Here is a 14942-nt window from a genome sequence, read left to right as displayed (position 1 = left end):
GGTAAATCTGCTAAATCAATGGTATATGCCAAAAAAGCTTCACCACCGCCATAGGCCAAAAACGGCACACTTCGGATCTTTGCGTAACTGTGTATGCGCAGCTGTGAAGATGAGAACGTTGCAAATCAAGTTGGCGGAAACAAAACATCACAGCTCGCTACCCTTGGGTTTCTTGGGTTCCTGGGCCGAAGGGCAGTGGAATACTAGTTTGGCCTGGACTGTCCCCATTGGTGGAAAAACCAAGAACGAAATGCATATGTTTGGTCTCCTTCTGTAATGGTGCCGACTGACTAAAAACAATTGCATGCAGGATGCACAGAAGAATTACCAGTGGTTGTGGAATAGAGATGCGATGGCATGTGGTGTGTGGCACCACCAAGCTGCTCTCACACTAAAGGACAGAGCCCTAATCTTTGATACTTAGAATTACAACCTTGGAGGAGACCTTACCGGATGCCAGGCAAACACTAAACGCCACCCTGCTGAATGTGATGCAGAACACTGTTTGGTGCCCTATATCTCTTCATCAGTCACTATGTCACTTGTCCCTTCTGTGTAATCACATGGTCCTTGATGGTTTCTCTCTGGCCAAATGGGATCCTCAGGGATGTGACGTCATTTAGCTTGGGATATTTATGTTTTTATGAGACTAATTGGGAACTTGCGATTTCCAGTCTTGTTTGGGCCACAATATTTGTGTCCTGCCTCTATACCACGGCTCCACCATAGCCTTTCGGAAGATTTGGCAACTAGGCTTTGTCTTGTTTCACTGGCTCTGGTATAAGACGCGTGAGAAGCCGACTGTAGAAAGGCCTAATTTCACCGCGTTTGACCTCAGAGGGTGCACCCAAGAGATGGTCATTTCACATTTAGTTCTTAAGCCCGTTCATCTTTGTGCCTAAAGCCTTTGCATCAGCCCATGCCTAGAAGCTGTGATTTGCTTCCTCATCCCACGTATCTCTTTCTATCCCAATGCACATCCATTGCTACACTATTCCCATCTGTATCAATATCTCGGGAGGATAGGTCAAAGGCAACGTGCTCGCCTTGGAAGCAAGACGCACTGAGCAGCACAGGTTCGATCCCCGGGTCCGCGCTTAGAAACCTCTGGATATTAGGCGCGTTATAAATACCATATCATATCAATGGTGCTCAACTCTTCTTGTGACCTCCTGTACCACATTTCCTCTAAACACCCCTCATCCTCTTATGTCCTATTCTTCCCATCTTTCCAGTTCCTGAATATCACAATCATGATCTCATTTCACCTATGCAATTCAACACAGATTGCCTTCACATTATAGAGCCTGTGGCCACTTGCCGGGTTCTAGCTCCTATTGGGACAAATCGCAGAGATTACAATGACCTATTTCTTTCAAAATTCCTTTGGGCAGGCATTGGGCGTTCTCCTCTCGTGCTTAAGCCCCGCATGCCCCAAGGTCTGCTGAGGACCAAGATAATTCAATGATGCCCTTTTTCACTCCTGGAGGACTTTGCTGAAAGAGGGCCCATTTTCGCCAATGCCACACAGGTACGCACATATGTACGCATGCCAGATCTGGGAAACGGTCACATTTGTTACTGATGGAGATCTACCTCCTGATGTTAAATGGTTATGGGTTGAAACATTTCTTTCAAATTCTTACAGATAACACGTCCTCTGAAGGAGTCTGTTTCAAGTCTTCCGAACCATCCTTGTTGGCCTGTAAATAAGGGTCCTCCATACCAGGACCTTAGCATGCGTCATCTGCCATGTTTGTCCCAGGATCAGATACAGGGAGGTCGTCCCTTTTTGAGCTAGAGTAGCTTCTCCTTTTGGTCGCTGTTTGGGGTTTTCCATAAACTGTATGCTTCAGGTCTGTTTCAGATCCGGATAGAGGGATCTGTACTTTATCTATGCTCACCCACGCTCTCCGGAAGGGCGGTGAGGCAAACTGAGCACAGTCACCACTTTGAATGAATAATATACTTTTACATGTATTTAAGAGAGGTGAATGGAATCTTTACAGAGAAATGCATTACTCAGGGGGTTGACATTAGCCACAGGAATACACATGTAATATCCAGGTAAGATCACTGGCTTAATTCAGGTGGCTCTGATATGTTGTTGTACTCTGACTTGATAAAGGTCTCTTGGTGTCCGGCAGTGATTATGTTGTCAGGCGTTGGTTGGGACCCTTACGGAAACATCTGTACTGCATGCATAATGCCATACAATTAGTTCTTGAGTTGTGTTTCAAACAGGGTAGCAGTTCGATCAATCTCTGGAGCACAGCTGTGCTGTCTTTAATTAAATTAATCTAAGGCTAATACTGACAAGTAGGCCCCTTACAGGCAGCTGTATGGTTGAAACCGGATACATGGCATGGCCCCTAACCTCCATGTGGCACACCAGTATTCACATCATTGATGAGCTCTGGGACAAGGCCAGTGACCTATCGGGGGAAAAAGACAGGACCATGATCTCACAGCCACAGCTCCAGACCTCTGGTCTCAGGAGGCTCTTTTCATTGGACATCCCTGGGTGGCTAGTGTTCTGCCTTCTTATCTTTCAGCATCCTAGGTTATTGGATGCAGCATCGTTGGCGCTGCGCGCCATAGTGCGACCAGCGCTGGTGACTCCAGGCAAATCCTTCTTCTCAGTCGCCACCATGGGCCCCATTGAGACTTTCTTCTCGGCTCTCTGCTGAACGAGCAGCTGCGGATGGAAGGAAACTTCTCCAAGACACATTTGAAGGTGGAGAAACCTCCTCAGAGGAAGTTCCAGAAGCATTAAGGATTTGCGTATGCACGCTTCCTGAAATCTAACAAAGAATTTACCTGGTTTTCTCAGAAAACGCTGGGTGCCATTCTTCTACGATGCCGGCCCAACAAAGTCATAATCCGACGACAGCCAATCTCATCACCTGGGTCTGTGTTGAACATTTGCACCAGTGTTGTGTAATTTCTTACTGGAATTGGCACCAGAGCTCAAATTATGCTGATGCAACTATATATTGCTTCAAAGCATCTGTGCAACAGGGCCATTGCTAACAAAGTGTGAATATTAAATTGCATCGTTCCAGGTACTGCAAACTGTGGGGCCCTTGACTGCACACCATTTTTTGATTTAACGCAATGCCTGACATTCCAATCACAGAAGAATTTCTACTTCTCCAGTTTGTGACTTCCGCAAAGAGATGGCTACTGTAGTAGCAGGGCTGAAGTCGAGGCTACAGGCGGGTGGACAGAGTCCCCACACTTTTTTGAGAGGGCAACGCGATATGCCAATTTCTGGAGACACCACATTCAATTGATATGTTAATGAGTCCCCCCCACTTTTTTATTTAGGACTTGACCCCTGCGTAGTACTAGATACATTCCCCCATTTGTCTCTCCATACCCACCAGTCATGAGTCTGTGCACCGCTGGCCATTGCAGTATATCCCAACTGCAGCTGGGTGACCAAGGACCACCCAAGTCACGTTCCCCCTGGATCATCACCTGGGATTCCCTGCAGCCAGGGCATTCCACTCCCCAGGCTCCTTCATATTGGCTGTTCATCACCTCTGGCAGCGGAGAAGCCTATTTCAGACAGTGGCCCATGCCCAGCTATGATGCAATGTCTAAAAAGGGCTGCAGTTATGCTGCCAGGGCCCGGCGTCTTCCTGATTCCAGAGATTGGAGAGCTTCAGCAGCTTCCTGGCAACTATTGCGGGACTGCAGCCTAGATCTTGCGTTTAGAGAGAGTTTGGGACCAATTATGTCACTTGGGTTTTTTGGGGTAGTTTTCTGAGGAGACTTTTGCCTGCAGTATAATAATAATTGACTTCTTATATAGCGCTACACACCCATAGGTCTCGGAGCGCTCAAATAACAGAAGAAATTATTATCCCACAGTGTGGTACTCATTTTATCAACCGTGGAAGGATGAAAGGCTGAGTTGACCCTGCCGGGATTCAAACCTACCACAGCAGGCTACACACAAATAGCAGGGGCAAGCGCTTAGTTCGCTGTGCTATCTGACCAGATTTGAAAAGAAATGCCCAAACCAGTTTACAAAGTCAGACTGTTTGAGAGGCCTCTCCATCCTCTTGCATAGCTGCGGCCCTGGAGCTCTGCTTACGGCCTTAAGGGTGCGTGTTTGCTGCCCTTTCCTCGCCATGTAGTGAACACGTTTGCCTTGCGCCATGAGACCCACGTCATTTGAAAAGAAGGCACATTGTGCATTTATAGTACTTGAGAGTATTGTTTACATTTACTGAGTCTCAAATCATGTTGAGAGATTTGTTCACTCACCACCCTAGGCTTTTTGGAATTCCTGTCTTAATGTGTCCCCCTTTTTAATCCAGTGATGGGCACACTGGGGGGGGTCAGGGTAGTAATGAGGTGACCAAGTATGTCAGAAAGCTATGGTTCTATGTCTTCTCTGGTGCACCCACTGCACTGTGTCATAAAACCTGCTTCTAAGGTATGGTGAGCAAATATGCATAAAGCAGATTTCTGAACTTTGACACAATTTACTGGGGACCATGATTTGTTCTTTTATTATGTTTTACCAATTGAACAACATCAACAAGTGCAGTACAGGATTTTCCAATGTCCAGTAAAGAATATATAACATTGGAATGCAGCAATTGATCTTTGGTAAGAAATACGAGTTAAAAAAAATAGAAAATGCACAAGCGCTGATTTCAATGTTTGTCCACAAGTGCCTGATATGTTTTGGATATTTCTCCTCTGTGAAAGATAGCGAGCTAAAGACTCTGGGTAAGGCTCTCGTAACCAGGACTAATGTCTGGCAGAGGGACTCCCAGGACCCCCCTTGTTATTTGCATATTTCAAGTAACTTTGGGTCTCACCCTAAATTACTAGGGGAATCCAGACGTGGACCCCTTGCTCACTATTCTTAGAGAGGCACAGCTACACCCTACTGATGAGGTCCAACCAGACCGAAACACGTGTCTGGGGTTGCTGTTGGTACTCTTGTTCAGAGGAGAATTGCCTGGCATTTCGGTGCTGGACTGCCCCAGGGCCCCCCTTCTTATTTGCTATTATTTTCAAGGGCACAAGAGCACCAAAGCTGTGTGGCGGTTGATGGTCTCCGCGACTTGGAAGAGGATGTTGTGCTTCCAAGGGGATCTGTGTCACGATTGACACTATTGCTGATACCGGAGACTCCTGAAGTAGAGCTCAGCTGACTGCTACACTTTGCTGGAAAACCTGCAGGAACCATTGCATCCCTTGTCTCTGCTTTCCCCTTACTCACCTCATCCTCATCTTTCATAAGAACGAGTATGCTCGTCCTTTTTGCATAGACTTGCATATTAGCCTGGCAATTAAGGGGTTAAATCATCCACCATTTATTTAAATGTTCCTTACCATCAACAGGTAAAACTTTTCATTGAGTTTCCATGCATGTAGGCATTTGCTCCCTAAATAGTTGAGAGTATTGGATGTGTAAGCCATTGGCTTTCTTTTCATTCTCCATGGCCCATGTGCACTGCAGCACCCGCATCATTCGTACAGCAGAACGAGAATCTACTCCCCTTATCCTGCCCATTGGTTCTGCAGTCAGAAATGAAAGCTACACCCACATGTGTTCTCCTAATTCGTACTTGCCACACATCTGCTAACTCTGTTGCTGTGTATCTGGGTTGACTTCTTCTATTTGTCTTTCCACCAGAGGTCCAGCTTGCTGCCCAAACTGATGTGCGACAGCCTTTTGTTCCTGCGCGATGAGAGGTGGCAGCAAGTACGGGGCTCGCTCCTACCTGCCTTCAGCTCAGTCAGGCTGAGTGAGGTAAGAAAGTGAATGTGAAGAAAAGCTGCACACACAGATTGGTTAGGGTGATTGCTGGGACAACCTCACTGGGGCCAAGTTACTATTGTTTCCAATTTCGAATCAAGGCCTCCTTGATCTTCCAAATAAGACTTATACATGTTTGATGAAAATCTACTATTGCATATAAACTATCGAAGCATACAACAACCCTTTGCATCACCCAGTTTTCAGTGGGAAATCTAACCCGGGTGCCAGAAGTCTGTAGCTTTTTTTCTGATACAGAGTTATTCAAGTAAATAGTTGCATGTGGTGTCTCGCAAACATCATGGTTTGTTATAAACAATATAGAATATATTGTAACTAATATTATTTTAAACTTTCAGGTCTAAATCTACAAAATACCAAATCCACAGTGTGTATTGAAATATTAATTTGTCAAAAAACAGGTTTCAAACACACTTCTGATTATGAACACCTGTTAACATACACATAATAACAGCAAAAAGCAATACAAAAGCCATTTGTCCCTTAACTTGATATTTTCATGTAATATGTCGGAGCTATACTCCTAAAATCTCTATTGCTAATGAGACTCTTTCCCACTGCTCCATTAGCTGTTGTGGTCACCCTACATGTGCATGTTTCTGTCCTTTTCGCTTTCATTTGTTGGACATTCTTCAGGGGATAAACATCACTCTTATTTCCATCATATTCTCTAAGTCTTGCTGGGGTTCATGTCCTCACATCATTGGGAGCTTAATAACCCATTCAGTATGGCTCCTAGTAGCAGAGTTGTTTAAGGATGCAGAAATGCATTGTTTGCCTTGTCATCACTTGTGAATCTGCTCTTAATTTATGTGTGATCACTGCCACATTGATTAAGTTGAAAGTATTTTAAAGTGGAAAAAGGCTGATCTTGAAATCTATGGCGGGCATGTATTTAAAGCTCTCTCTGTGTTGTGTTCTGATAGTTTACCTTATCTTTGATGGTGACCACTCACTGCTACTAAGGTGCAAACCCTAATCATTAATTGTGGATGTGTGACTGTATCCCTGGCCAAGAGTTTTCTGGTCTATCCTCTTTTACACAGTGCTAACAGCCATCTGGTCAGTGGAAACAACCCTGTGGAATGGGTTAACAAGATGGATGCCTGGCTTGAAGGGTCTGTGCCTCCCGCTTGGCCTGTGCGGTGGGCAGTATACCCTGTGGTGCCTCTTTGTGGCAGGACGTCACCTTTTATGCCCAGAAGAGGGGAGTTGGCTATTTAGTGCCCTCTTCAGATGGTAGCCTGTAGGAGGGAAGGGCAACCACGTTGGGTTATATCCCTACAGACCAACCTGAGCAATGCTTTCTGCTTTCACCTCCAGCTTGGTTTGGGGTCCCCTTACCTGCTCAAGCAGTGGGCCCCCTGCCAGGTGTTGTGTTGGATGCTTTTACATTTCTCTATGCAACAGACTCCAACCAACTGGCATCAACTCCCTTCCTCTATCCAGGGACGTCATTTCGCAAAAAAATGCCAGGGGCAGTGGAAGTGGCATCACATGACCTTTGACCTCTGATGACATCACAGAAAGTGATGTCATTTGACCCCCTGCCCCAAGTGACATCCCAGAAATTGAGGGCACATGATCTTTCACCCCTTGACAAAACACACATAGCATTGTTCCTCATACACTAAGAAAAATCTGGTTACGATATCACTGTAATTAAGCAATAGGCCCCGAGCAGGGGGGCATTACCACTTCGGCAATAGTTACATGTCTGAGCGAAGCAGGCCCATAAGGCCGTGGTACTAAAAGTATTTTTTTTCTGTTCTGGAACAGAAAAAAAAGGTAAAAATAATGGCTGTTGTGGAAGGGAAAACAAAGTCCATTTTCCATTTCCATGGCGGCCATTGAAAAAAATAGAAAAAGTTAACAAAAATATGGCCGCCATGGAAACGGGAGAAGGGACTACACGTACTCCCTTCTCTTTCCATGCAGCCCATTAAAAAAAGTAAACAAAAGAAATGGGCGCCATGGAAAGGAGAGAAGGGTCTACGTGTAGTCCCTTCTTCCTTTCCATGACGGCCTGTCGCAGATTTTGAGCGGACGCGCTGAGGACAGAAGTGTTCCCAGTGCGTCCGCTCCCGAAAATTAACTTCAACGAAGGTAAGTGGGGATGGGGTGTGGGGAGGGAATTCTGTGGATGGGGTGAGGTGGGGAGGGGAGATGGGAAGTGGGACACCACTTACCTCATTCCCTGGCGGGGGGAGATTGCAGCCTCCAGACGTGAGGGTTGCTCGGAGCAGGGCGGATTACCACGTTCCAAGCCTCCTCATTGGCTGGGAGGCTGCCACACCCCTCCACCAGGTACTAATATGATATACATTTCATACAAGAATGGATCACCATATTTAGCGTTAATATCAGTGTGTATAGGCCCATATTACCAAATTACTGTGAATGTAAGCAGACGTCCAACACAACAACCTGGACTATTGTACATCACGCGGGCTAAACTGGAAACAGACAGAGCATCTCGAAGAGGCCTAAACCCCAAAGCTCAGACATCCAGTGCCAACCAAGTGTATGGCCACAGAATGGAAACAGCAACTGACTAAAAATACAGTGAAATGATTTTTTTGGATGATGGCTCCTCTAATAAACATCAGATTCAAGAGTATTAGTTGATCAAATGGGGCTGAACTGAGGAAATACATATGAACTGTAACATATGATGCTGCCCTTCAACAGAACAAGTCCTGTGCCAGCATTGGTCATCTAGGAGGAATTAAGCTGTAAACATATTTGCGTTCTGAATAATGTTCACATTTTCTGGACTTAACCAGTTCCCCTCGAACATATGTGCTCTGCCTAAATATAGGCGCTAGTTTTGAATGTCTACTACATATTTATGGGCGATAACATTACTTTACACTTAATTCGGTTGTCTCTGGAGGATAGCTCGGGGGCAACGTGCTTGCCTTGTGAGAAAGAGAACAACATAGGTTGGATCCCCGGGTCCGTGCTTAAAAACCTCTGGGTATTTAGCGCGATATAAATAACAAATTAAAATTCATTGACCAGAAAAAAAACAATGATGTAGAGCTTTATCTTTGGAGAGAGCATTTGGAATACCGGAATCTAAAGTATATTAATAATAACAAGCACGCAAAGTGAAAAATATCCCACTCAATATTAATAAAAAAATCTGAAAATGGGTTATTCAAAATGTTCTTTATCGGGAGCAAGTTACGGATGCTTACCTTTTGTGAATGTCGATTAAATGGACCGGCCCACATCAAGTAATGTCATCATTCAACTTATCCCTTTGTTAAATGGCTGAAATGCAAATATATGTGTAAAGGAAGAGGATCGGTTATGAGTTTTGAACCAAGCCCACTTGGCTGCATGCTTTCCTCAGGCGACTCTTATAACCCACCGTTTATCAATGCTTTGGATGTGGCATGTGCCAGCATGCTTACATGCCTTAGCACGGCACACCCATTTATTTTGTGAACTAGGCACGCCTGTGCAGGTGCTTCAACCCCTTTTGAATGACAAGAGGATACTTAAGTGGCAAAACTATAGACCGTGTCTCATAAGGCTGTTTCATGTGTGAAAAAAGTGATTTGTCAAAATGTTGCTTTTAAGTACAGTAGTAGCGATCATTTAAAGTCTGTCTAGTAGAAGGGCTTGCATCAATGCATGTCCAGGGTTCCTCACTGAGCAGCATCAGGGTGCTCAGTGACATACAGTCACAGAGTGGCCCAGAAATATTAATCACCCAGAGTAAAGGTCAGGCAATGGGGTACACTCTAATTACATGCCATGTCCTCCTGCGTGTCTAGTAGAAGGGCTTGCATCAATGCATGTCTAGGGTTCCTCACTGAGCAGCATCAGGGTGCTCAGTGACATACAGTCACAGAGTGGCCCAGAAATATTAATCACCCAGAGTAAAGGTCAGGCAATGGGGTACACTCTAATTACATGCCATGTCCTCCTGCGTGTCTAGTAGAAGGGCTTGCATCAATGCATGTCCAGGGTTCCTCACTCAGTGACATACAGTCACAGAGTGGCCCAGACATATTAATCACCCAGAGTAAAGGTCAGGCAATGGGGTACACTCTAATTCCATGCCATGTCCTCCTGCGTGTCTAGTAGAAGGGCTTGCATCAATGCATGTCCAGGGTTCCTCACTCAGTGACATACAGTCACAGAGTGGCCCAGACATATTAATCACCCAGAGTAAAGGTCAGGCAATGGGGTACACTCTAATTACATGCCATGTGCTCCTGCGTGTCTAGTAGAAGGGCTTGCATCAATGCATGTCCAGGGTTCCTCACTCAGTGACATACAGTCACAGAGTGGCCCAGACATATTAATCACCCAGAGTAAAGGTCAGGCAATGGGGTACACTCTAATTACATGCCATGTGCTCATGCGTGTCTAGTAGAAGGGCTTGCATCAATGCATGTCCAGGGTTCCTCACTCAGTGACATACAGTCACAGAGTGGCCCAGACATATTAATCACCCAGAGTAAAGGTCAGGCAATGGGGTACACTCTAATTACATGCCATGTGCTCATGCGTGTCTACTCTTTAAGGCAGTTTGAACTGCTTGTGCATCGTAAGCTGCACAGAAACATATCAGGCATGCACCCTAGGATAGCAGTTTTATTCTGTGCAACAGCTGGCATATTACCACAAACGGGAATGATTTGTGATTAAAAGTTTGCAGGTGGAAGCAGTTCTCATCTCATCTATTGCTAGAACAATCCAGAATATCCCTCCAACACATCCACCCGCGAGCTCTGCCGGCAGCTGTGACCTGGAAGCGCCTGTCGTCTCCGCCCTGTGGTCAATTTTAATTGACTAAACGCTTGACCGAAGAAGCACCTGATTAATCAAACCTGACAAGACCATCGGGTGTGCAGCTAGAAGTCTGACACGTCTCCGTGAGCCAAACTCATTATGCGCCAGCTAATTCTGTGGAGAGAGGTTTGGAGAGCATTTCTCTGATGGCCGGAATAGCAGTAGGAAGGCAAGATTACAGACGTCACCGGAAGTACTGCATGAGCACTGTGACTTACTCGCAGGGTGTTCTGGTGTCGCCTTTATTTCCCGGCTCAACCTGCATTGTTTATGATACATTGGCCCAACATTGAAAGAATGGGGGCTTGCGCCTCAGTTTATTGTGAAAGAGATTTTACAGAAGAATCATTCATGCCTAAGTGGTGATGGCGTGTCTGTTGTACCTAGCACCCTGCAAGAGGGTGCCAACCAATCGGAGAGCTCGGGACGCAGGCTTTTGTAGCATCTGCCTTCCTGTCTGGCTGACCTGCTTTCCGTTCCCTGCTTCCTCCGTGCTTTTGCTCCCTGTGTACTTTTCTAAAAGTAAAGGAACAGAAATGTACTTCCCTCCTGCGTTCCCGGCGTCCTGCGCGACCCAGTCTGCTACCTTGTCGTCCTCCTTCTGTGCCTCCTGCTGATCTGTTGCTCTCTTGGCACTGTGCACCTGGCCAGGGGAGCCGACTTATGAATTTCCCAGGGGGACCGAGGGGGAGGGGGGGGCCCAAATACAGGAAGTGACATCACTGGCAGTTATATGACCGCAAATTTGCATGTAGTCGCCAACTTGGTGCAACGGCACACGGGGGCGGGGGGCATCTGTTGGCGCGCGCAGCGCTGAACAGTGGAAACATTGGCTAGCATGCACTGCATATACTAAAGTCAAGAAAGAAGGAGATTTAAGCCTTAGAGTTGCATTCCAGTAAGACATCACCACCCCTACTCCACCGCTCTATAATCGTCCAGCAACACAACTAGGATGGGAGAATGACATGCTTGCTAAACAGAAGGTACAGCTGCAAGGTGGAGTATCACCACCACCACCACCACCACCACCACCAAACAAAATGTTCCTAATTCAAGGGAAACGAGAAGTAAAGACGTTTCGCGATTAAAAACTACCCAGCAAGACGTGTGTGGTGCCATAGTTCAGTAAAACATCAACAATTCAAACTTACAATAGTGCTGCTGTAGATTGGCCAGCCACAAGTGACATTTGCTAAGATGTTACCTCTGGGTAACCAGATAGTTAGGATGTAGCTTAATCTTATACCTTTCAGTGGACACATCAGATGTGCTGCTGAAGTATAATGCAATCCTGGCTGAAGTATAATGCAATCGAGTGTGGTTTCAGACTTGGGGGGAAGAGTGTTAACTGCTTTTAACATTGTAGTTTACCAGAAATTCTGGTAAAGTAGTGTATAATGTTAAAAAGCAGTTACCCAGGCTCACCCTGCACCCAGGTGATGTCTGGGACTGATGGAAGCACTCGCGTCTAAATGTTGTAGCCATGGTTGTCTCCATGTTGAAAAACTCCCACTTTCTGGGTTTTCAACATTCATTTGACACACCCCTTATTCAAAAAATGAAGGAGTCAGTCAAAAAGCCAATGCTGAAAAGCCTATTTCGCACAAGTAGTAAGACCCAAAGGGTAAGAGCGACTGTATAGCAGACCATGCCAATGTAGGATACTCCAGGATTACCTTCAGTCAAAATTCACCCACTGCAATGTTCCTAAATTCAGATTGCAGAGTAGTGTCTGACTGAACCTCAATCAGCACTTCCTGGCCATCAAATGGATGATGCACCACCTCCTCTGCCAGAAAAGTCTGCATCACCCAGTCATTAATGCCAGCATTTACTTCAGGGAAGTATTCATCAAAGCTGGACCTTAATGTTGCTAGGTGGCTTGCCCAGCTCCAACTGTTATTTTGCAAAGGTCTAGCTTCCTCTTGAAGGCAAATACTTTTTTATTCATTCTTTCCTCTGTGTTCCCATGTCCACAGGAATGCCCCCAAAGGTGGGATTGGGAGTTTTGGGGTGGTGATTTCTAGTGGTCTTAGTTTCCTTTATAAAATACACAAATCACATAGTATGTCAACCAAACAATGTATTATTGTGTACAGCTTAAAGGGAGCCGACCTGCAAAAAAACGGCATACTAGGAGATGTATCTTGGAACAATCAACATTGTAAACACACCTCTAATTTAGATTGTAAAGAGTGCTTGTGCTGAAATTACAAGCACCCAGTTAATAAAGTCCAGACTTAAAACACTTGATCAGCATTCAGTGAGTAAAATAACCTTATAAAAATAAAATGCAGCTTTGCATAAAATTACAGAGAATTTTGGGATTATCAGGCACTGGCAAGCGGGCTCTGCTGTTGCTATGGGAGAAGTGAGACTTGCAGTGGCGACAAATTTAAGGTTAATAGCTGCCGTTTATCACAAGATGGCAGACCAGCATAGATCTTAACCACTGAATGCCCACTGAACAGCTATAAACCCTTCTATGTCAGCAAGAGGCTGATGTAGAGGAACCAGTGATAGAAAGAAATTAGGTAATTATACTGTACCATATCCCGTGGGAGGTGATGCCCCCACAAGACTCAGTGAAGGCCCCTCGTGTCAAAAGGTTGAAAAATCCTGCCGTCTCAGTCCCCACAGTCCTAACTTCTCCCCCGCTTAGAGTGGAAGCAGTCTGCGGCACACAGCTTGTAATGCAAATCGCACATTTTAAGCGTCAGGACAAAAAACAGAGAACTGAATACATTGCTGAGGTAAATGAGTTCTGACTGGCAACACTGGTAATACCGTATAGAGCCACATTATCGCACCGCCCAGCTATGTGTTTGAGGGCAAAGGTGGAGGAAAATCCCCCAACAAGAAGCTGGAGTTATTTCCTCCACCATACCGCCCAAAATAGAACAATTTGGGATATTACCACCAGCAAAATTACTACCAGCAGTAATACCGCTTAAATCCACCATGGAGTCCTATGGACTCCAATTAATGGGGGCTAACACTGCCTACCACCACTTGTAATCCGTCAGTAATACCGCCAGACCAAGTGGCAGTAATGGTAGTGCAGTTTGGTGGTATCTCGGCAGATTTACAGGCCACACAGAGACATCACCTCTCTCCATGTTGTCTTTTATTGTAAAGGGGATTACCAGGTTTCAGACCTGTAAGATACCCCTGTCTCCTCAGGTGATTCAGACCCCCACCATTCCATCCTACATAAACTTGATGCCCAGAGGCTGTTCTGCTAGTCTACTTTTATTCTACCCATGTAGATCCAGGAACGTCATACTCCTGTTACTTTCATGGATTATTTTACTTCCTGTTCCTTAAAGCCACGGGTCTTAAACATGTGGCTCTCCAGATGTTTTGGACTACGACTCCTATGATCCATCACCATTGACTATGCTGGCTGGGGCTGATGAGCATTGTAGTCCAACACATCTGGAGAGCCTAAAGGTTGCAGAACCCGGCGTCCAAGCAGAGGCCTGGAACTCCATACTGCCACAAGCACCTTATCATTTGACTCTGGCTCGGAAATAGAGACTTTAGGCCGGCCCTTTACCCACAAACACTGGTTGTTAATATTATACCTTGGAGCTGCACGCGTTAATAGCACTAGTGCAAGAAACGTTCACCACGGGCAGTAACAAGACTTCTGTGGGTCTTATGTGGCCTATGAGTTCACAAGGTTTGGTTGACCAGGGAATAGCACACAAGGCATGGAGTTGGGACAGGATGGCAGGTTAGCTGCTGGCAACCTTTCAGGTGGCAACCGTACAAGCCTCTGAATGGAGCATGAGTGCATTCATCTCTCAGTTGACTCACACAGTTATTGTTCTGTCTGTGTCTTTCATTTGTTATAAAACAGCACCCAAGGTTGGTGGCTCTCAGGGGGTAGGCAGCCTGGGACGCTCCAAGGACAAACAACTGGCAGCCAGGGGGTTTTAGCAATGCGCTACTTTTGTAAACAAAATGAACCCCCAAAAAATCTTTTTTTGTGACTGCACCAGTAAATCATCAAGAATCGATGACTGGGAGAGAGGCTGCAGGAGAGCGATTCCCCCTAATTTGTATGGTACAGTAGCACCGATAGGAGAAAGAGGTTGGTTGGCTCTCGACTTACATCTACCTGTTCAGTAGCACACCTGGGAGTGGGTAGTTGAACTGGCTTTGGGGGTCCCCGTTTCTCTGTGATAGCATACTCTTGAGGGCATACTTTTTTAATGAACATTTAATTGCAACTGCATGTGTATACGAAGTGCTTAATTGGTAAAACAGTAGGTGCCTGGGCCCAAATATGTTCTAGCACTTCTGTGACACT

The 14942-nt window shown here is 45.7% G+C and overlaps 1 protein-coding gene across 1 annotated transcript in view; it reads left to right on the top strand.

Annotated features, from left to right (window-relative positions):
- Positions 1–14942, top strand: part of TBXAS1 (thromboxane A synthase 1) — a 548307-nt gene that overhangs the window by 334676 nt on the left and 198689 nt on the right. The window contains exon 6 of the mRNA XM_069628729.1: positions 5666–5782. Coding sequence (XP_069484830.1) covers positions 5666–5782 — 117 coding nt within the window. The remainder of the gene's footprint in view (positions 1–5665; positions 5783–14942) is intronic.

The sequence above is a fragment of the Ambystoma mexicanum genome, chromosome 12 (assembly GCF_040938575.1).
Source record: "Ambystoma mexicanum isolate Mex_15411 chromosome 12, UKY_AmexF1_1, whole genome shotgun sequence".
NCBI classification, from domain to species: domain Eukaryota; kingdom Metazoa; phylum Chordata; class Amphibia; order Caudata; family Ambystomatidae; genus Ambystoma; species Ambystoma mexicanum.
This window is presented reverse-complemented; position numbering and strand designations above follow the sequence as displayed.